The sequence below is a fragment of the Saccostrea cucullata genome, unplaced genomic scaffold, assembly GCF_032062105.1.
Source record: "Saccostrea cucullata isolate Sc308-1 unplaced genomic scaffold, CSIRO_AGI_Scuc_v1 ctg3902, whole genome shotgun sequence".
NCBI classification, from domain to species: domain Eukaryota; kingdom Metazoa; phylum Mollusca; class Bivalvia; order Ostreida; family Ostreidae; genus Saccostrea; species Saccostrea cuccullata.
In genome coordinates, this window is record NW_026920247.1 from 66,947 (window position 1) to 91,367 (window position 24,421).

The window sequence follows — 24,421 nt, forward strand, 5'->3', positions numbered from 1 at the left end:
ACATTTTACCATTTCTTGGCGACTTCAAAAGGGGGGGGGGGGGGTAAAGGCTTTTTTGTCCATCTCTGACAAAACAACCTCGACTGTGCTCTATATGTGTCCAAGAGACCTCTCTTTGAATGTCACGGTCGGTTAAACTCGGTCATATATTTTTGATTGTAGGGAAGATTTATTCATCAAATAAAAATCATATAGGTAAACAAAAAGCAACCTGTTATTTTCTAACACAATATGAGACTATAAGTAACTAGAATTCATGTTTATTTTTTAACAAATGTTTTCATTATAGATGAGTATTAGGAAAAGTTATTGCCATGAGTAATAAGTATCATAGATAAAATAACTAAAAGAAAACTGTGACATATTTTCTAGAACCAATCAGATAGTGCGTTGTATTAGCATATTATAATGAGGTATACATGTAAGATAGCGATATCAAAAAATATAGAAGGTAAAGAGGTAAAATTTACCCTGACTATCAAATAGTATAATAAAATAAAAAGGAAGTGGCCACAATTTTTGTGAAATTTTAATGTCCGATGAGGAATTATATACCCAAAAATTAAGACAAGAGTTCTCAAGGCAATTGAACACTCCATTATTTCATTTTGTTCATTAACATGTTCATAAACGTAAAAACTATAAGAAATGTGAAAACTTGACTATTTGATTCATATTTCAGTATGACTGTACCTCGATCTATATTGGGAAATTCAATGTATTTTAAGCTCATGAAAAGATGTACACATTTGACTTTTATTTATACCCCCCCCCCAAAAAAAGAAGAAAATCCTGTTCATATGACTTCTCGCTCTCAATTTTCACACAAATGCATAAAATAAAGGTAAAATAGCATATCTTGTATCGATTTAAAAGCAACCAAAATTTTACGGTGTCTTTGAATAAAAATTTCCATGCTAAATTGACATAAAAAATACTCACCTTCAATTAGCTATTTTCAACCTGTTTTCCCGTGGGTATTTATTTAATCTTATTTTATTTTCTTCTTTATAATAACGTTGGTATTCTATTATGACAGAGATAAACAATTATGACTCGCTTATACTGTACTCTCTAACTGTTAGGAATGATTTGTATTTCACGTGAAGGGGACGCCATACATTTTTCAGTAAAAATACATAACACGGCGTTAGTCGTTGAATTTCTTTAAAATTTCACATTTTGTGAAAAATGTACTGATAAGAAAATTAAGTATATGGAATACTTTAATGGGAAATAAAGACAAACGAAGTGTAGTTATCTGTTTTTAGAAATTATATTGAAAAATAATAACGCCATTGTGTCCTCTTTGTTAACCCAGCAGTGTTTGTCGTGTGATTTTAAACTTATTTGACAACCGTATGAATTAGGTTTAATAAAAATAAATCCACAAGATACTGATGTACAAGTAACAGTTACTGGCATAATGCACCGTTGCTTTATTCTTTAGTTTTTATAGAAAGTTGCACGGAATACCCGATTTCGCGGATTTAACGATACCCTAATATCGGGTATTACACGCGATTTCACGGATAATACACGATTTCGAGTATTCTCTCCGACCCGTTTAACGAATTAAAATTAAAAAGGTTGGAAAATTCACAAAGAGAGAATAATCATTTTTCGGTAAAATGTATAAAAGTGATTTACGTTATATGCTGTAAAATCACATATTTTCGTTGGGTAAATTTTTCGTGGTTTGAGAAAAAAGTGTTGGTTCGTGAGGATTTGAATTCGTGGATGCATAGTAGTTATGTATGTAAAATTTTACATTTCGTGGTGGACATGAATTCGTGGGTCTCGAAAACAACGAAAATAAGACCCCACGAAGACTTTTTATTTATTCAAATTCTGTTCTATCTGGGACGAGATTCTCTGTTTAATAAGCGATAAATATGTCATATCTCATTAAAATATATTTTTTCATCAAGAGTTTACAAACAGAAAGTATCGAAATATGTTATCTTCATCGGCAGGTATATATTAAATACAATTAATTATTTTTTAGGTTAGTGGCACAACTTCATTTAGGCTTCAAGTGCTTTGCAGCTACTACAAGTAAATATCTTGAACTTGGCTTACCAAAACATGACTGGCTCATCTGTACAAAACTTTTGTTGCAGCTACACTGGCGATGTGACGAATTTCCCAGGCATAAACCTGCATTTGGTGTCCCTGTACATTTCTCATGATACTGACACTGTGAACCAAGCGTTTTATTTTCTATATCGACAAAAAATCCTTAATACAAAGATTACAGAGTTATAGTTAAATTCATAAAAAAGTAATTATTTTCGACATAAATTACGCACATTTTTACTTCATTTTTTGGCAAGATATTTTGCGGTTAATACTATACAATTATTGACTCTTTTGGTGTTGAATATGGTTTGTTATTCACCAGAAAAATATCCATATTGACCGAGTCCATAATTGTTTTATTATATAGTTCGAATTTAGATAAATAAGACATTGAAGGCTGAATGACGCCACTTTCATTTACGAACTTCCGTCGTTGAAAAAATTGCCAAGATTACAGTTTGTCACCTCCGTATGTTTCCTTCCGAGTTTCGCTTTGAAAGACGTCCAAATGTTTAAAAATAATCCTGAAATAGGATTTTATAATGTTTTTCCTGCTCAGATACGTAGATCGTAACGGCCGTTGCAACCATTGTTTACAAAGTTGTTTGAAAGTATTGATTATGACCTCACAATGCAGCTGCTCGCGCAGTGACCATCCGGTGAATACGACCTCAAATCCAGTGAATGTGTAGTGTTATGAACTGATTGCGCTTGTATAGATTATATAGGGAATATAAATAAACTATATGATAATTTTTTTTTTAACATAAACCAAGAAAACAGTTATTTCTGTTATTTACCACCTTAAAAAGTCTATTTATGTTAATATGAATAGCAAGAGTATTGTCTAATGTTTTCAAAATCAGGATGTTTGGGAAGGCACGATTTCAAGCCTTATTTCCAACTATATGTACAGATGAATTTTAATGCCAGGTGAAATTACAAATTACCATGCTAAATCTGTAAAATTTACATATCTATCTTGCCAACCAGTGATGTTCGGTTATGAAGTTTTTATATTTTTTTAGTTTTGCTAGTAAGTTAAATAATTCTTTCTATTCACATGTGATTCATCCTTTTGAAAAAAGATAATATTCCGCCCAAATGAAAATTATTTTACCCGCACAAATGAATAAAAAATTTACCAAAATAAATTCATAACTCACCTAAAAACTATTTTAGAAATACTTACGGAAGCCCATTGAGGCCAGTTCAGGGATAGAAATATATTTTATCATTGAGTCACATGCTGACAGATGTTTTTCATACTTATTGTTAGTCCATTATTATACCCGCACTTTCTAAAGAAAGTTCTGGTATATTGTTGTTACTCATGTCCGTCCGTCCGTCACACTTTTCTTCCCTGAACTCCTTCTACATTTTACACAGTAGCTTAATCATCTTTTGGGAGATGGTTGGTGGTGTCATGTAGATGTGCAGTAAAGTTTCGGAATTTCGATTTTGCCTCGGGGGGTCAAATAGGGGTCGAAAAATGACGTTTTTTTATGCAAAAAGCCCCATCTTCCCTGAACTCCTCTTACATTTTATTCAGCAGCCTAATCACCTTTTGGAAGATGGTTCGTGGTGTCATGTAGATGTGCAGTAAGGTTTTGGAATTTAGATTTTGCCCCGGGGGTCAAATGGGGGTCGAAAAATGATGTTTTTATGCAAAAAGCCCCGTCTTCCCTGAACTCCTTCTACATTTTACACAGTAGCCTAATCATCTTTTGGGAGATGGTTGGTGGTGTCATGTAGATGTGCAGTAAAATTTTGGAATTTTGATTTTGCCCCAGGGGGTCAAATGGGCGTCAAAAAATGACGTTTTTTATGCAAAAAGCCCCGTGTTTTCTGAACTTCTCCTACATTTTACACAGTAGCTTAATCATCTTTTGGGAGATGGTTGGTGGTGTCATGTAGATGTGCAGTAAGGTTTCGTAATTTTGATTTTTCCCCGGGGGTTCAAATGGGGGTGGAAAATGACGTTTTTTGTGCAAAAGGTCCTGTCTTTTCTGAAGTCCTCCTTAATGTTACTCAGAAGCCTAATAATCTTTTAGGAGAGTTAAATATTTTGAAATTATGTAAAACATCAACGTCAAGGGGTAAAAAAGCATCGCATGCTGGGAAACACCTTGAATTCTTATGAGTAATTAATGTACATGTCAAATGTGACAGTCATATCTCATCTCAATCAAAAGTTATAAGCAAATGCAACATTTTTGAAAAGTAGGTTAGGCTTCAAAGTCAAGGTCACAGAGTAAAAGTCATGATTCATTTGGAAAGGTCTTATCACAGGTAGTAATATACATGCAGTATAATATGAATGCCCTAACTTTTCTCTTTCAAAATGATGAATTTATAACAATTTAATTTTTTTGCAAGTAGGTCAAACTTCTAGGTCATATGTAAAAAAAAACCATGCCATTCTCACAGGTAAATACTAGTACATAAGTTTAATATGAATGCCTTGTCTCTTCTCATTCAGTAGATTTGACCGTGATGACCAAGGTTAAATTTATTGAGACAGATGGACAGAGTCTGACATACAAATGTACGTATTTCTATATGAATTGGGTAAAATTGGCCCAGTGGTTCTAGAGAAGTTAAAAATGTAAAAAGTTTTCAGACAAACAGATGGACAACACGTCGCGACAGACGTTATATAATAAGAAAACCAGAAAAGCTCAAATGAGTGTTTTGAAAGGGTTACAATATGGTTGCAGTATTTGAAAAGCTGTTTTTTTTCATGCAGAGATATGCATGACCAACATATTCATGTTTTATATTTTTTTTAGTAATTTGTTTGTTTGTTGTGAATACATCTCTCTCGGGAATTTTTCCTTCATATGGAGACACCACCAAATAATAATGACGACAAGATGTGTTTGTGAAACACTGATGTCCCTGTATGGAAGCCTATGGCGAAGGTTGAAGTTTCTCAAATATATGTCAAACTCAAAGGTCAAGGTCAAAGGGTTCAAATTGTTGGTATCAGAAGAAAGTCTTGGAATGCACGTTTGAAATAAGTAATCCCTAGTACTTCCTGTTCAAAAGTTAATTGCCGAGGTTAATTTTTTTTTAAGTGGTTCAAACTCTAGGTCAAGGTCAAACATATTTTATACCTCTCGACAGTTCACAATGAATACACATGTTAAGCATGAAAGCCCTAGCACCTACTGATCAAAATTTAGGCCAAGTTTAAAGTCTGGTATTTTTCTTGTAAAAATGTGTATCCTAGGTCAAGCGATCAGAGGTAAAAATTAATGGTACCCAAATAAAAGGTCTTAATTGTCACAAGAAATAAACCTATAAAATGAGGAAGCCATTGTATAGCCCACCCCACTTAAAACTTATGGGCAAGGTTATAATTTCTAAAGACAAATAGACAGACATAATATAAACACAAGAAACAAAATATGTATAATTAGTCAAATGGAAAAAAAATATACTATTTAATTGGAATCACAAAATAGATTGTTATTTCAGGGACAGGGAGTGGGTAGGGAGATTGGACCCCCCCCCTCTGGAATTTGCTTTGTTATCTAAACAAGACTACATATACTGAAGCAAATAAAAAATGACTTTGGACATCCTCCCCCTAACTTAGAAAACATTAACCCCACTATCATTGTTTTTATTTTGTTTATTTGTTTTCATTTTTTTTTCTCCTGCTTGTCATGAAATTCTGGGCTGGAATTTTTTGACTGAGATGTGAACCCCCCTCCTTACTCCCGAAAAAAAATTCTGGATCCGCACCAGTATTGGCAGTAACTGAATGTCACATCGACAACGGGAGATAACTTCACAATATGAAATTCGTCTAGTGTGGCATGCGATGATCTTGGACCCTTTTTGAACGTTTAACCTAATCGTTTGGATTTATTTTACTTCCCAGTATACTTAAACTTGTACTTACCGACATCCATAGGTCTTGCCAACTTCATGAAATATAATCCAATTATAACACAAAATGAATTAATCCAATGCACACAAGACTGCATGCTATTCCATTCGGCAAACCTTCGTGCCGTTGATTCCGTCACCTTATCAGATGAAGTGGGAATCGGCCGAGGTGTGCCGAATGGCGTTTAATCTAAAAATATGATAATGGGTGACGCAACGTGATGACATGTTATAACATGTATAGTACAAGAACAATTTTTCATAAGAAACGATGTTTTAACAAAACTGTTCCATCTAGCCTATTCCAAAAAGTATGTGCAGTGTGATTGTAGTGTCGAGGGGGGGATTAGTAAATTAAAAAGGTCCTATTATGAGCAAAACATTTATCAAAATCTAATTTACATCATTAATAAAATTCAAACTGGTATATAATGAATTAAGCATGTAATATAAATATAAGAGGTTCTGATTTATAGGTCACAGGGAGAATTTCATACTCAATTTGATGAATACATGTAAATTATATAGAATTATTTTGACTTTTTCCTTGGAAAGCCGCCCAATATGTAGGAGCGTGTATTCAGAGGCAAACACCTTAGTGCGGGTATTACTGTCTCATGACAGCATCTAGTTTATACACTGAATTGACAACGCATTTTTCTGTTATTACCTGATCATGACAAGGAGCACACGGCGGGTGTGACCGGTCAGCATGTGATGCTAACTCCTCCATGGCACCTGATCCCACCTCTGATGATTCGGAGGTTTGCTCTGCTCCTATTTTGTATTGTTTTATGGACTTTGAGATTAAATATTGTTCATTATCGCCATATCGCTATTTTGAAAAAATTCTTCCTTAGAAAATAAACTGTGCTGGATTTCCAGACGTAAATTAAGTTAAAGCGAAGTTCTTCCAAATTACAAAATTAGTACATTATAAAATTGAGAAGGAGAGCAAGAACACTTAAGAAGATTTTGTTTAAGATGTTCCATATCTAGACATTATAGAGTCCGTTTATAATAAAAAGGTTTGGACGCAGCAATATGGGAATATCTGTAGAGAATGCAGGATTTAAACTTCAACTTAAAATGTGATAGTATGCAAGGATAACCTTTTTAAGATAAGGTGTATCACAAATGTGTACACCATTTATTCATTTATTTGCATCTTTTAGGCTCAAATAAAGCCTGTGTTGAACAACTTCTATAATAAAATAAAAACTAAGCTGTATTCTATAGGTGAAGAATCTATAATAGAAAAATTTCAGTGTATTTCCTGACAAGTTTTCTAGATAATAGAAGTTGCAAAATAATGAATTTAAAAAGAATGTCGATATTCTTCTTTAATCAACTTGTTTGACGATAATTTGCCTCTACTCATGTATTAGTTTTGGGAAAAAAAATTCATATGATAACAAAATGCCAAAATAGGTCTTCAAATAACCATGGAAATTCCGGCCGATTGTTAAAAGAACTGAGTTCTTATAATTAAGTTTACATTCAGATTTAAAAAATATGATAAAACTGTAAATGACCAATGTTAAGGTAAACTTTTGAGTTCCCTTTTTTTAATTGCAAAAGCAGATGTATGTATTATTTCAACGACCTTTTTTATGTTTTGGTAGAAAATGTTGAAAAGTGGCACAATGTAACCATTGAAAATTTTTAACTGCATTGGAATAATATTTTGGTGAAGAACATATTTTTTCAACAATAAATTATCGGAGTAATTGACTTTTTGTAACATCAAATGATTTATCATATTTGTTTCTGTTCGAGACATTCATATTTTGAGTGTGTATATCAAATCAACTGAACGTCATTAACATTAAATAGAAAGTTATGTTGAAAGTACCGCTATCTAAAAAGGTAAAGGTGGTGATGGATAAAACTAAAGTAATCTGTTTGTCCAACAGTTTAGTTATAAGTTGGTAAAAATCGTCAAATTTGAGGAAAACATCAAAATATGAAATGCTTGAAACTATGTAGGCGTTTCTGTAATGTGTTTTTAAATATATTTTTATTGTACTTGAATAAGTGGGGGTTTCTTTTGGTCAAAAGCGCTCAAAGAATACACAGTTTGGGAATCATTCTTTTGTTTAAATGAAATTAAATCTAAAAATCAAGATCTAATTGCTGTATTGAAGATTTATTTCAATTTTAAAAAATCCATTGAAAATTAAGCTGGAATTAAGCTTGTCATTGCAGCTGCTTTACCAAAAGGTTCATGAAAAGCAATACATTAACACGTGAGAACAATTAAGTTAAATGCTAGCTCTACATTGTTTTTCTAAATCTAGACCCAAAGAACCTTTTTTTCATTATTAAGGTTCTTTGAAATTTAAAAAATAATCAATATTTTTCATGTTATAACTTTAGCTCGTCAAACTTTCTTGACATCAATTTTTCTCATAGAATTTTATTTGACAAATAATGTTTTGTCATTTGATTTGACGCATTGATTCGTAAAGGATTAGGAAATGTTTTTTTCGAACCTTTTAATGGAACTTTTACATTAATTGTTAGATTTTGCGAAAAAACAGTATTTTTGCATAGATAAAAAAAATGGTCGTCAAATAGATGACGAACCATTTATATTTCCTGAGAAGCTTAAAAGTGTAGTGGTACAGATTGCTGTCCTATTTTTTGTTTGGTATATTTTTGATTGAAAACAACTCAAGTAAAGTTTAAGGTATACCTGACCTTGGGACATCGGGATAAAATTGAAAGTAGACTGTCTATATCACATATAATGATGACATTGTAAGTTAGTTATTCGTAGAAAAGAATTTTTTAACAAGCTAATTCAGAGAATTCGTGTCCTCCGGTAAGGGAAAAAGTCGGATTCCCCTGACTAAATTTGTAGAATTATTAAATGTTTACATGTATACTGAAGCAAATAAAATACATGTATGTCAAAATGCATATAAAGATTTGATTGCTTATTCTTTATTATATGTATAGAAGATTCTTTTTATATGGAATATTTATCACACTGTAATGATGATTTTATGAGTTTGTACAAGCCAGACCTCATATTATTTTCATTTCACATGCTGAATACTATCATTTAGTACAAAAAAAGTATTTCGGAAAAAAGAGAAAATGGATAATTCGGAATTCGATCCCGGGACCTCTTACATTTGAAGCGAAAGACACACCACTAGACCACGGAACTGCTCTACCCTAGGGAAAATTAAATGCAAAGATGATGTCACATACATGTATTTATATATTCACGTTCGATATTGTCAAAATTTTACAGAATGCATGGTGTCTAATTTAACCTTTATTAAACAGTTCTAATGTAATAAGAATAGAAAGTCCGCCAAGAACTTGTTTTAAACGCAATAACTGACCTCATGCCCCTGTGCTAAAAATAGCGACATGTAGTACAATAAATACTAATAAAACAAACTGGGCGGGACACTTTGAGAGGGGTGAGAGAGGTCCTAGGGAATTTTGGTATAAAATTACATTGCGAAAGCTCAAAATCCTCTTGAAATATCGCTCGGATTGGATAGTGTTACACACAGACAAATGTATAAATTTACGACCTTGAACTTTGACCTTTTGACCACAAAATGAATAAGGGTCTTCCTTAGGCCACAGGGAGTTATTTTGTAAAATTTCATTGCAAAAGCTTATAGGGTTCTCGAGATATAGCGCGAAAGCGAAAGTGTTATATCAGACAGAATTTGCAAATTTATGACCTTGACCTTTGCCCTTTTGACCTCAAAATCAATAAGCTTCTTTTTTTAGTCCATAGGGAGTTGATATGCAAAATTTCATTGCGAAAGCTCAAAGGGTTATCGAGATATCGTGTGGAAACGAAAGCGTTATGTACAAACAGGCAGAATGATGGACGGACGGACGGATGGACGGACAGACCCAAATTAATATACCCCACTTTTCAAGCGGGGGACAAAAATCCCGATGTCATTGTTTACCTTTGAATCTTTTTATTCGGTTGTGGCTGATAAACCATCCATACCGGGTATGCTTAATTCAATACTTAAAAAAAAAACGTTTCTCAAATTCTTGTTATAAAAAATAATTGTTCGTTAAAAATTTGAAAATTGTTAAAGTAATTTGTATTTTTAGGATTCAGTCCGGCACTACTTAAATACTTATTCCATCCATTCATTCATGTGTAGTTTTCGTATATCAACACCATGATTTACAATTAAATACTTTTCTGTGAATCGCATTTTTAAGAGTATACGTGAGTATTTTTATCAGCAATTGGTATTTATTTGTCCGTGTTATTTTCCCTTCTTCTTAACTTTTATGCAATAAAATGTCGAGTTCATAACCACTTAAGCAAAATTGGAAAAATAATACTTTGAATGCTATAAATATAGTATATAATGAATTAACGTGATGGAAAGTAGTTAAATAAAAGCATGCAATGGAATAACTCAATCATGAACATAATGAAATGAAAATATATTGCTGTAAAAATTTTGACGTCTAATAATAATTTGATAATTCTTGTTCCTGGATATCTCAACATCCTGACAGGAACTGGAAACTGAAGACTTTATACAATCTAATTTATCAAATGAACTTAATCTGTCCAATGCACTATCCCTTACAATATATTTTTTTAGTAACTCCAATGATATACTTTGTCTAAAGACGGTAATCAGTATGTGTACTGTATTGTTTCTATTTTCACTTTGATATACCAGTTACCTGGTCCTGGGGATAAAGTTAATAATCCTCCCTGCATCACGATGTTTGTTTACTTCAAATACCTCATTGACACACCACTGATAATAAAATTAATAAAAAATACATTACAATTGGGATGGTTAAAGCACATTTATTAAACTGCCAGATCCCCCTTTTCTTTTAGAAGATTATCCTCATATATATTCCAATGTTAATTAAAGTTTTACTCCTCTCATGTCACACTCTATTCACACATCCAACGATTGCATGCGCAATTGTTTACACTAAACTGCATATTAATGTATTGTGTATAACATTAAATATAATAGGTAAAGATAAAGAACAGTGGTCAATCCCCCCAAAAAGCTACCATACAAATCTGTACATAGAGCATTAAATCCCCCTGAAATTTCAGACGTCGGATCAGGTGTATATGAGGAGTAGCAAACATATCATTTTTATGACATCGAAAATAGAAAATTATTTGTTTTAATGCTACTGACTATTCATAAGAAGGGATCAAGATACAGAACTTCTATTTTTTTTTATTTAGATGAATTAATGTATTTGTCAGGAGTATAATCAAATAAACACTTAAAGTACTTGGCAGAACATCTTCGTCTGACAAGTATTCGAAATATCTTACTTACGTTTACAAGTGTGTAGTGTCTTTTATGTTAGCACTTTGTTGAACTCATGCGTATTCTGACCATCCATTACATTTTATCACAAGTATCATCGTAAGTGTTTATTTTTAATTATAATAACTGTAAGAAAGAACACTTGGATATATCCTATCAATTCTTATGTTTTTTTGTCATAAGTTGTGAGGCAATGAATTAAATATACACAAACCAATGATTCTTTTGGCAAAATAAAAAGAAAACGATAAAAAATTAAGCAATTTATTAGTATGAGTGGTAATATAATGAAGAAAAAACCACTCAAAACTATCAATTATGACATAAAAACGAAAGAATAAATAAGAAAGCAAAGTAAAATTCAAGCAAAACACTATAACTTACTCGAACTTATTTTTGGTGTTTACCCTTTATCTGTATACTTACTATTGGAAACAATGTATGAACAGTTTATTTAAGGAAGGGAATGTTTTCCCTTGACAATGTTCTCTGAAGCAAAATAAATAAAAAATACATGCACAATTAAATTATATACACTTCTACAAATCATTTTCTAAAGTAACTGGCATGTAAACATCGTCAACAATCAATTGTTTCGAATTGCCTTTGCGACATTGGACTTGGGCGTAAGTGTTTTCTGCGTCATTTTGTAATTCCCTTTCAGCTGTACCATACTTGTTTTCACTAACACATTCAATCTCCTCCTTCTCATTTAGATGATTGTAGTGGCATGGATCTTGATCAATGCTATGATTTTGATCCTTTTCTTCATGGACAACCTCAATGCTAGCAGCACTCTTTTTATAACTTTTTGTCTTTCTTCCCTGCAATGTATGGTTAAGTCATGTTTTATTAAAAACAGACCGTCTGAAGGGAAGTATCCTATGAAATAATAAGTAATCAAGAAAATCTCACCATGTCGCTGCCATCATTTGTCTTTCTGAACAAAGTAACACCCTCTGTGTTGGGAGACCGCTGTTTGTAGCTTCTTTTAGTAAAATAAACATTTTTTTCATCATTTCTTATCCCCCGAAACATTAATCTTAATACAACAATTTTTATGAAAAGTAAAAAAAAATTTGAATTGTGAACAATAAAAATACCTTTTTAATAATTGAATGAAATTTCAAAGTGGCAGATTCCATATATATGTACTTTTTTGACAGTGCATTAGAATTTCAAACATAAATGCAAGAACAAAACCCCAATAGAATGTGTGTGTGAAACACTGATGCCCCTGTATGACAGGTGATGGAAGGCTGATATTTTTCACTTACAAGTCAAACTTCAAAGTCAAGGTCAAAAAGTCGAAATTGTTGCTATTACAGGAAGGTATTGTCACAAGAAATACTCTTAGCACTAACAATTAAAACGTCAAATGTTTGATTTTTCTAAAAGTAGGTTAATGTTTAAAGTCAAGGTCAAAAGGCCGAATATTTTAGTACTTGTTCTTGTCACAGAAAATGTACAAGCTAAGTATGAAAGTCCTAGCACCACCCATTCAAAGTAATGGCAAATGTTCAAAATTCGGAATTTATTTATCAAAAGTTGGTGAAACTTAACAAGGAAAAGCTCAGGATTTGCAAATTGGTACATGTAGTAACCAAGAAATGTCTTGTCACAAGAAAGAAATGCGAACGATAGTATTGTTCTCCGCCTACCCCCAAGTCAATTTTCTAAATTTAACATATACGATGAACTTTAAATATTTTTTTTAGATAATTATATAGATTTTCATAAAATATTAATATTTGGGAAAACAAAGAAAGATAACTTTAAAATTTTAGTTTTTTACTAAAGAAATCAACGGAAAACGGAAATATGTTTTAAACATCTCCCCCCTCCCCCACCCGGAGTCACAAAAATTCCTTTTTACATGTTATATGGAATGTTATTTCATAAATTCATACCACAGCTTTTTGTGTGACACTGGGGGAAACATATGTTTATTGACAAAACAAAAACCGATAAAAATGCTTATTTTTTACACATTTCAAAGCGATTTACAACTGAAACATTATATTTTATTGATATAATTATGTTTTATTTATTTGCCTGGAAAAATAATAAAAGATATAAGGAACATATAATCATATCCAGGAATATTTCAAAATATGGTGATGCTTGAAACTCCGGTTTCAATGGAAAATACCGTCCCCCCCCTTTTTCAAGAGCTGGAATTATGGAATTTACTGATCATGGCGCTGGTATTAACACAATTCATCAATTATCACTGAACTGTTCTTTGTATTGAACAATGATTTTATGGCCTAATTGCTATTTGGATTGAATTAAATGGTTCCAAAATGTATGCGGGAATCGAGAGTTAGCGTGCGTATTTCTTTAAAAACACATGTGAAATATGAAAGCAATTACTCCTCCATATCAAAATTTATTACCAAAGTTAATGTTTTTGCGGACAAAAAGAGAGACAGAGAGGCGGACGGACACGGCAGAAACTATATTTACCCCGAGATCGATTACGGGGGGCATAAAAAGACAACACTTACAAGTTTTGAGGATTCTCAACAGATCGCAATTTACTACTGCAGACAGCAAAGATAAGTGTTGTTACAGAAGCACCAAAAATTAAACTGATGATACCAGACCAGATTGCAAAAGCTGAAAAAGAATTTATTGGCTATAATAAGCTTAAAAATATATAGGCATAAATTAGAATCATGTGAAATCGAATCATAAACGATCCATAAAATCAAACGTTCAACCAATATAATGAGAATGTATATTCAACCGGGGAATTCAAGACTTTAACAGAATTCTGCTCATAATTGATTATTCACTATTATATATAGAACGTAATTGTACGTAGTTTCTGAAATGATATTTGATCAATATTTCACTTATTAACAAGTAACAGCTTTTTAAAAAGCTTGCCTGACTAAATCAATCAATTTATCTGCATGAAGAGTGATAACCCTTTTGAGCAATACTTTGTGGGTTTAAAAAATATCATAACTTTATATTTTGAGAACCTTATGTAATTGAAATCCTGGTTCTACTGAACTTGTAGAAGAATCATCTCTACACTGCATACTAAAGAACTTTGTAATTGAAGGGGGGGGGTCTGCAAGTGGAGTGATCTGCCCTTGGATCTAAATTGATTTCAAGCTACTTTGTAACACCTGTTATAAAATCTGTTATCAAATCACGCATTGTGAACATTTTAAAAGATGGATATAATTGAAATTTAAAACACATTTTGTTGGAGTGTATTTTCTCCTCTGAAGTGAACAGTAGTAATGTGTGTTCATTATTTTTGTTCTTAAAATGGGAGGGGGGTGACACACTCATATAATACATGATATATTGAGAATGAAATAAGTAAATTCAATAGTTAGGCTTTGTAGAAAGAAATATCCAAGATTATTCACTACTTTTTTATTTATTGTGTGCATCTGAACAAAGACATATAATAGATCATGCATCTGGGGACGATGGCTTGAACTGCGTTGTTTATTATTATTGGACTCGTCCATTTATGGAATAAACCAACCGCGGGATCGGTAAACAAATTAGAAACATCATTTCTTTAGTGTTACATGTCCATATACCATGTATACTGATGTATACGATATGTTATTTTAAAGAATGGTATAAAACTTGTAAATAGAATATCTGAAGCATTAGAAGGAAGTTAAAAGGACAAACTTTATTTAATTCCATGGAAGTTACCACACCCATTCATACAATAGAACAATCCAAGGAAAAGGCGCGAAGATAGCTTACTAGTGACATTTGGCGCGAAAAGAGTGATTCACCCCTTTCGTAGAATATAAATGGACTGATCCAGTAGTATAGAAAAGAAGAAAAAAGGATACACGGACATGTTGAAACGGCAAATCATATGGAATAATCTGTTCCATGCAAAAAGATTAAAGGAAGTAAACACTGCAGTATTTTGCATCAGTAATATCTTTCTTTTTTCTGAAAACTGTTTCTTTTAAAATGCAGGTAAAGAATTCCAATGTAAATCAGCTCGCACAAATTCTAGCTCTTTAGATATGGTCGCACATTTTCGGATCTTGGAAATATCAATCCTTATACTGCCTGACGCCGTGACGTCAGGCAATAACGTGCTTTAAAGCAAATCAATATACATAAACAGGTGGAGATAGCGAGCGGTATTTGATCTCAAAAATCCTAAACATAACAAAACAGAAGCAAAGTAAACAAGGACATTCCAAACAATTGAGGTGGGATCAGATGCTCTGGAGGAGTGAGCATGCTGTTTTATTCGATCACATCCGTTGCATGTTTCTTGTCATGATCAAGAAATAACGGAAAAAGTCCTTGGACACCTCAGTGTGTACATAATGGCCTAAAAATCAGTATGTAAAAAGTTGTTGTCAAAAAGAGTCCCTCCCGAATCATCTAAAATCGTCTGAAATTACATATTTTGTAGTTTATAATCTAAATATATCATATATTATTGCTTGTAATCAAACAAATTACTTGTATAAAATATTTCTTTGATATCAATAATGTTAAATGACATCAAAGCGTTACATTTTGTTGTTATAACTGTTAAATTTGAATATTTTTATGCTTGTAAAATTGCAATTTAAAGAGAGAGGAATAATTAAAATCAAACAGTAGATTTTTTTAGCTCACCTGAGCTGAAGGCTCAAGTGAGATTTTCTGATCACATTTTGTCCGGCGTCCGTCTGTCTGTCTGTCTGTAAACTTTTCACATTTTCGACTTCTTCTCAAAAACCGCTAGGCCAATTTCAACCAAACTTGCCACAAAGCATTCTTGGGTGAAGGGGATTCAAATTTGTTCAAATGAAGGGCCACGCCCTTATTCAAGGGGAGATAATTGGGAATTAATGAAAATTTGGTGGTATGTTTTAAAAATCTTCTTCTCAAGAACCACTGTGCCAGGAAAGATGAAACTTATTGTTAAACATCCTCAGGTAGTGTAGATTCAAGTTGGTTCAAATCATTACCCCCGGGGATAGGGCGGGGCCAGAATGGCCGACCAAAGTTTTACATAGATATATATATAGGAAAATTTTTTAAAAATCTTCTCAAGAATAGCACATACATAATTGATCATATTTGTATGGAAGCATCCACAGGTTGTGTAAATTCAAGTTTGTTCAAATCATGACCCACGGGGGTAGGGCGGGGCCAAAATGGCCGACCAAAGTTTTACAAAGAAATATTTAGGAAAATTCTTTAAAAATATTCTTCTCAATAATAACAAAGGCATAATTGATCAAATTTATATGGAAGCATCCTCAGGTAGTGTAGATTCATGTTGGTTCAAATCATGACCCCCAGGGGTAGGGCCGGGCCAAAATGGCCGACCAACGTTTTAAATAGAAATATATAGGAAACTTCTTTAAAAATCTACCTCTCAAGAATAGCAAAGATAAGGTTGGTCATGGGGCTACATTTGGATTTAAACTTTTCAATTATAAACCAATTTCTACTTTTTCCTAGCCACAATCCGGGTGAGCTATGTTGCCCATGGGCCTCTTGTTTAACATTACAATCACACCGAAATCAAAATTTTGACTGTGATGTTTCAATAGTCTGGTCAATTTCTAAGGAATAAAAAAAAAAACCTGATGTTATGTTATCTTATGTGTACTTGAATTGATAATAATTTTTTCTATCAAAGTAAAAACTGATTAAATAATTTATACTTCAAATTGAAAAGAACATTACTGAAATTGAAAATTAACCCGATAACATACTGGACATGGATATAAAACCCATTTAAGAAAATCAATTAATTCATATCATAAAAATTAATGCACAAATCCGCTCAAAATGGGTTACTGAAAGTAAAAAATCAATTGCCCCTACATGGGTAAACCAAGTCAATGACGGCAAAAAAAATGCCAAAATAATATTAAACCTAGTTTAAACAGTATTTCGTTGTTCAACATAATGTGGCTTTTAACAATTTATCTTTCGTACTTTGTTTGCATATAATTTTTAAGTATTCTGCAAAAAAGAATATAAACAAAAACACCAAAAATTCTATGTACTTACAATTTCAAATTTGTAATTGAGCTTTGGTCTTAATCCCTTGTAGCTGCCAACGTATTAAAATACATTTAAAATTGTTCATGAGTACGGTGTTGGAAATAATTTTTACAAAATCTGATAATTTTCAGCATGAAATAATTGAGATATAATGATTGATTGATTGTATATTGTTTAACGTCCCTCTTGAGAATTTTTCACTCATCAGGAGACGTCACCGTATGCCGGTGAAGGGCTTCAAATTTAGACCTATACTCGGCACTCAGGGCCATTGAGCAGTGAGGGTTCTTTATCGTGCCAGCGCCTTCCGTGACACGGGACCTACGTTTTTAAGGTCATATCCGAAAGACCCGTGACTTTCACTTCTAGTGCCGAGCGCTTGGCGAAGGAACAGTCACTACCTTTGTTTACGTCTTAGGTATGACGCGGCGCCGCGAACGAGAATCGAACCCGGGCCTCCCAATCACGAAGCGAACGCTCTACCACTAGGCTACCGTGACCGGTACTTGAGATATATAGTTTTATATACAACAGTGTTAAGGTAAGAACAAAGAACAGTTTCAATAAAAATATTGCCCTGTGGTGTTTTTTAAAAATGAAACCAATGTAAAAATGGAAAACTCATCATTTTGAATTATTGAAACTATTGAAGCTAATCGTGGCGTCATAAACATGAACATTTCCTTGTATTTCCGTAAAAAGATGTTGAAGACAACACTTTTCATTGGAATTTTCTTTCAGATAATATTTTCCACATGCATCGCCACAAATTAAAGATTTTGACATATGATGAATTTTCAATGAATTTTACACAACATATCAAAAAATAAAAGTGAGCGACGGCTGTCGACACTATAATCTCAAGGAAAATATCCCTTGAACTGGGTCTTTTGTGAAGCTTTTTCTGTTTTCAATAAAGAAATACATCAAATTAATGACGTTATATTTCCGTATTTCTTTGTGCCATATGCTTTCATGATTTTATCACAGTCATTATTAACTGAACTAATATATATAAACCTGTTTCTAAAGTTTATGAAAACATTACATTTTTAGGAAACAATAAAGCTAAAACTGTACCTTCTTCTTTCTTAGCTAAGAATTATTAACAATATACATTTATAAATAGCAGTCTTGAATCAAAATTAAAAATTTTCAACTGCATAGATACATGTACAATATTTATATATGTACTCTACCTCTGGTATCAAAGAATGTCCCCTCCATGTTTGGAATTATATGCTCTGGCAATTCTTTTGCAAAGAAGAAAAAAAAAGAAAAAAAGACAAATAATAACATACTGGAAATTACTTGAAATTGATTTCTCAATGGATTCGAAAAATCAAGAGAAATATTGTATTGTTTTTTGTATATATAAATTGTGACTTGAAGTTTCATTTAGCCCTCTAAATATTGTGACAAATACAAATGAGCAGTATAAGCTTGATTCTGTAATATAATTTTGTTTTTTTTAACTAAGTTTGATCTCTTGACTGTAAGGCAGTACTTCATATATATTTAAAAAAATTGTTTCAAATGAACAAAAAAGAAAAGAATATTCATAATCAAATATTGTTTTAAAGTAAAAAAAATTCTTATTCATATATTAATATTTAATTTTATGCTGTAATTATTTTACAGTAAAATAAAAATCTTATCTTCTTCTTAAAAGGTATATATTAAAAAAATTTCCAAGAAACCAAAAAAATCACAATCAGTTTCGTTGAACTCATTCAAAACTATAATTGTGTTATTTTCTCCATCATTGGTCAGATATTCATGTCCATTTATAATTTTCGCTTGTTATTGAAGCTCAGTGAACATCAGACAAGTAAACATAAACATCTAAAAAGTGTGGTGTAACTTATAAAGCAACGAGAAGTCAAATAAATAAATATCCAGTATTTACCAATACATGAGCCGTTCCATTCGGTAAACCCAACATCGCAGCTACATAGGAAAGAGGATGAATTACCAACACATAAACTTGCATCTGGTGTACTCGTGCATTGTTGATGATACTGGCACGGGGCATTGAGGACTTTATGTCCTGTTTTATCGTAAATATATAAAGAACAGTCCAATGAGCCAAGTCATTCACCTGAGTATCTTTAACCATGCTTGTCTTTACCAGATTTCCCCCTAGTACTACATATTATGATCCGCCTTCTCCATAGGTCATGATTTGCACAATTTAAAATCTACACTACCCCAGGATGCTTTCGCATAAGTTTTACAAGTTTTTCCGAGATTTTTAATTTTTTTTCTATATAGTTCAATGTAAAACTTGATTTCCAGATTGTGATCCTGGCCTACCCCGGGGTTCATGATTTGAACAATTTAGAATCTAAACTACCCAAGAATGCTTTCACATAAAAAAGTTTTTCTTGCCCAGTAGTTCTTGAGAAGATTTAAAAAAAGATTCCTATATATTTCATTGTTTAACTTGAATTACAAATTGTGACCCCGCCCTTAACGTGGAGGTCATAATTTGAACATTTTAATATCTACACTGCCCAAGGATGCTTTCATATTAGTTTCTGTGAATCTGGCCCAGTGGTTCTTGAGAAGACTTTAAATTAAAGATTTTTCCATATATTTTAATATACATGTAAAACTTGGGTTTACTTTTGTGGCCCCGCCCTACCCCGGGTTGTCATGATTTTGTTAATAAAATATCCTATATATTTCTAATATAATCCTTTGATTCCCTGTTGTGACCCCGCCCGTCTTACCCGCAAGGGTTTTTGATTTGAACAATATAGACTCCAAACTACTCAATAATTCTATCACATACGTTTCATCTTTTCTGGCCCAGTGATTTTCGATAAGTTAATTTTAATTTTTTTGTCCTATATATTTCAATGTACAAATTTGATTCATTATTATGGCCCCGACCTTACCCTGGCGGTCATAATTTGAACAGTTTAGAATCTTCACTACCCCAAGATGCTTTCACATAAGTTTCAGCTTTTCTGGCCTAGTGGTTCTCGAGCAATTTTTTTAATGGTGCCATCCTATTATTGTTTTTCTCGATTTTCTCTCCTTTTGACGGGACTTGGCCTTTCATTTTAATAATTGAAACTTCCATTTTCCCAAGGATGCTTTGTACCATGATGGATTAAATTGGCCCAGTAGTTCTTGAGAAGAAGTCGAAAATGTGAAAAATTTAATGACGGATAGACAGACAACTAGACGGACGGAGGACGGACAGCGGAAAAAATCTGATTAGAAAAAGTCACTTGAGCCTTCGGCTCAGATGAACTATAAAGACTAGACGAAGAATAATAGACGTTTTTTCAAACTATCCATATATATTTTTTTGAAACAAAAAATGTTTTATTCGATAAAATTTAATTTAGAGAAGAAAACTAATAAATGCAATTACATGCAATATTATTAATAAATTCAAAAGAGGTAATAAATGTTGTTTAATTTTTTTGAGACTTTTTAAAGCACCTTTTACACAGTTAGCTTCAATTTGAATATATCCACTTTCACAAGAACAATGTCCTTCTTTACATGTTCCATTACATTGTTGACACTGCTCATCTAGGCTGCAAGGTTCCCCAAGCTTTAAATTTCCTGTTAAAAAAATAGAAGAAGGTTTACAATATTTATTTCTGAGAAATTGCTGTTGTCTTCATATAAGATCTATTTTGAAAATCATGGTTAACTTAGTATAATTCATTTGCACTATATTTTTTACTCAAGTATAAGAAACGCATTTTTAAATCAAAATGAAAACCCAACTACATGTATTCGTTTATTTACATTGAATTTTTATTATTCTGCACAATTAAAATAAAAGGGAAAGTACATGACATTCAATTTTAAATCATCTATTTCCAACACAATAGCCCATCCACACATATTTTAACATTTATTTGAATTGAATCCAGACAATTGCAACGCACGCCTGGTGGGCCTGGGTTACTTCGGGGTTAACTAGAAGTACCAACCTTATTAAAATTCATTCACAAAAAGACAACTTATGTAATAAAAATTTATAACATCTCATTTAACAAAAAAAATACAGTAAATTTCTTTACATAGCTTTTTTCTCTTTAAAACCTTTTAACCTTTTGCCTCTTTGTAAAATTATATAATTCTTAGTTGAAAAGATATTTTTTTTACAAGATAAGCATACACTGTATATTTAAAAAATACTTGAACTAGAAAATTTCAGTTCCAAGCACCCAAATGTCTTTAGAATTCATAGTAATACCCCCAGGTGGCTAATTAATCGTATTTAGTCCCAAGACAGCAATGATTGTACAATACGTTTTGGTTCACACATAAAATTTTTGAGAAATTTTCAGTAAATATTTATAACAAACGGACTGTTTTATTAGAAAACTATATCTTACTTGGTCAAGAATAATACTGACCAATTGTCAAGTTTTACCACAAATACAACGTGACAATATCAATACATGTATTACCATGAATTTGATTTATCGTAACGATTTCAAAATGCTGTAATATTTTTAAAGAGAAATAATCCTCTTGTGTGAAATGCCTTCAGTTATCTAGGTTTTTCTTATTTTTTTGTATCCAGCTACAAGATCTTCGTTTTAGTTGGAGATTTATATTTCATCTTTTATACATAGATGTTTTCAAGAATTGACAATCTTCATCATTAGGTATGCATGCCAATAATTTTTTGTAGGGATTAATGGCACTTATTATTTTTGTTTTTTAGTGTTTTGTTGCCATATGTAAATAATATAATCCTGTTCTTACCAGTGCATGATCGGTTCATCTCTACAAAACCTCGGTCGCAGCTACACTGAAGATGTGAAGAATTTCCAAGGCATAAACCAGCATTAAGTGTCCCTGTACATTGCTCGTGATACTGACATTGCGAACCAAGAGTTTTATTTTCTATATCGACAGAAAACCTTTTAAGCTATGCATAAACTATAGTTAAATTCACAAAAGCGGTTTTTTAAAATTGTTAAACATGTATTTACCTACAATGATTTTCTAATTTATTTTAGAAAATCATTTCATTTTTAATACTTTTCCATTATTGAAAGGCTTTTTACGGACAATCGGAACACTGCATTCTTTTTATCATTTTTTGATTTCGAGGAAAGCAACGATACCCATTTCGTTTAAATCTTATTACAATATTTTTTAAAGTAGTTTTTGTCGTTTTATATGATGTTCAGATCCAGCACAGTCTGGTCCAATTTATAGAAAAAATACTTCTAACGGCAAATGATTATTTTTTGGTCCAGCATAGATGTTTAACCTATTTCGAGTATGCTGAATCCGATAAAAAATATGCTGGTCTTCATGAAAATGGCGTTAAAAATGTCAAAATGGCGAACATCCAATTTTTCTAATTTTCTCTTAATGTCATTCAAAACGGAGAAATAATATGTGAATATCTCACTAATGAAACAATAAAAATGATAATAGAATGCTAACATTATAACTTCAGTCGTTTCAAAATTTAATTCGAAATTACATCTGTAAATATCTATACACTGCAAATTTGTTTTTTTTCCTCTGCATCTTACTATTCTACAACTGAATGATGGCGCAGCTGTAAGTTTTAAGTCAAAATGGCGATTCAAAATGGGGATATTAATTTTTTCAAATTATTTCTTAATGTTCAAATGGGAGAAAATATTTCTGAATATTTTACTGATCGTAGTACAACTATGAAAATGACAATAGAGCACTACTCTTCACTATAATTCGGAATATTATTTATTAATCAGATGAAATTTTTCCCTCTGCACCTCGCTATTCTACAACTGAATTATGGTGCAGCTGTCTTATACCATATCTTAATACCACGTACTGCCTGACATTTCATTTGGACGGATTTTTCAATTGTCGTTTCATTCTATATGGCAAAACGTTCTTATTTCGTTTTGGTCAAGATATTTGGTAGGTAATACATATATTCCCCGAACGACATGAAACTAGAAAGAAATGTTTTTGTTTTTGCCACTTAAAAATGCCACTTATATTTTCTATGAAAAACTACTACTGCTGTCTACTGTTTCAATATCAAGGTATGCGGAATGCACAAATGTTGATACTTTTTGATTAACTACAGATAAATGATAACGTTACAGTGAGAATTCGTGAACATTCATGGTATAGGATACACCCAGCAAAAACGATTGTTCTACAACTTTTAATGTTCCTATATTGTCAACTAGTCATATGTCGTATTTTTGGAATTTTGATCTTTGTATTCCCCTATATATTGTATTAAGGTCACATTTAATAAAATTTATTGAAATATTAAATGTGTTTGGTTATGTAATTTAATGTGATTTCAATGTTTACCTGGTCATGTGCTTGTGTTGTGATTTGAGTTGTGTGTGGTGTTTTGTCCAGTTTGGTATTGTCATGTGATGCATTATGATGGTAATTGAGGGCCTTGCCCTTTCCTGCTATTGGTTAGGTTAGTTAGGTCATTGAGTATAGCTTTACAGGTATGTTAGGTGGTAGATTTCATGCAGTTCATGCTTCTCACATTCTACCCAGACCTTGGTCCTGATTGCAGCATGTTAGAGTTCTTTTCCTAGTTTTACTAATTTTGTTGTTTAATTAATTCTCTATACTCTTTGACTATGACATTTAAAGTAAATATAATGTTTATCTAAGGTTAAAGATTAGAATAAGTTAATAATTTTGTTTAATTTAAGGTTTTATTGGTTTTAAATAATCTGAATGTTAAAAACTACATGTAAGTTTGTATGCAACACCGTGAACTGTTTTATATTATTTTCATAGCAGCAGGTGCTGGTTTCCCAATTTTTGTCAATTCTGCATTGATCAGTATATTTACAAGCCTCCAGACACATTGTCTTTGGTAAGAACATGTATTTGTTATTTAGATCTTTTTATTACTTTGAATTGGTTAATGAAGCTATTTGCTATAAAGTATGTTTGACAAATATTTTTGATGTACCAAGTTTAATTACCAAAATCTATTTTTTACTTCTATTTTCATGTTTTATCTAGTAAAGCCTATGAATCTTTTCAGTTGAAATTAAGAGTTATTGCACTTTATTCAGAGTGCAGTATTGTATACATTCATCATAAGGGAAAACATAATGTTAAATATTTTT

At 32.0% G+C, this 24,421-nt stretch overlaps 1 protein-coding gene across 2 annotated transcripts; it reads right to left on the reverse strand.

Moving 5' to 3' along the window:
• Positions 1–11,672: 11,672 nt before the first annotated feature.
• On the reverse strand, positions 11,673–22,645 carry LOC134245631 (uncharacterized). Of its 2 annotated transcripts, XM_062727898.1 has the most exons (7): positions 22,065–22,643; positions 20,778–20,903; positions 19,228–19,368; positions 18,518–18,571; positions 13,811–13,922; positions 12,216–12,288; positions 11,673–12,124 (listed from the first exon to the last, which is right to left on the reverse strand). In XM_062727898.1, the coding sequence occupies exons 1-7, from the start codon at positions 22,081–22,083 to the stop codon at positions 11,840–11,842; spliced, it is 810 nt and encodes a 269-aa protein (XP_062583882.1). In that variant the 5' UTR covers positions 22,084–22,643; the 3' UTR covers positions 11,673–11,839. The 2 variants fall into 2 exon arrangements, with proteins under 2 accessions (XP_062583882.1, XP_062583891.1); XM_062727907.1 differs by lacking the exon at positions 18,518–18,571 and having other exon boundaries at positions 22,065–22,645.
• Positions 22,646–24,421: the final 1,776 nt, after the last annotated feature.

What these genes read in the sequence shown, in the direction of transcription:
- LOC134245631 (XM_062727898.1), bottom strand. An exon ending in GTTGAGAATCCTCAAAACTT is followed by an intron (nt 12,289 to 13,810) that starts GTAAGTGTTGTC and finishes TTTTACTAAAAG; the next exon opens with AAGCTACAAACAGCGGTCTC. An exon ending in CAAATGATGGCAGCGACATG is followed by an intron (nt 12,125 to 12,215) that starts GTGAGATTTTCT and finishes CATACATTGCAG; the next exon opens with GGAAGAAAGACAAAAAGTTA.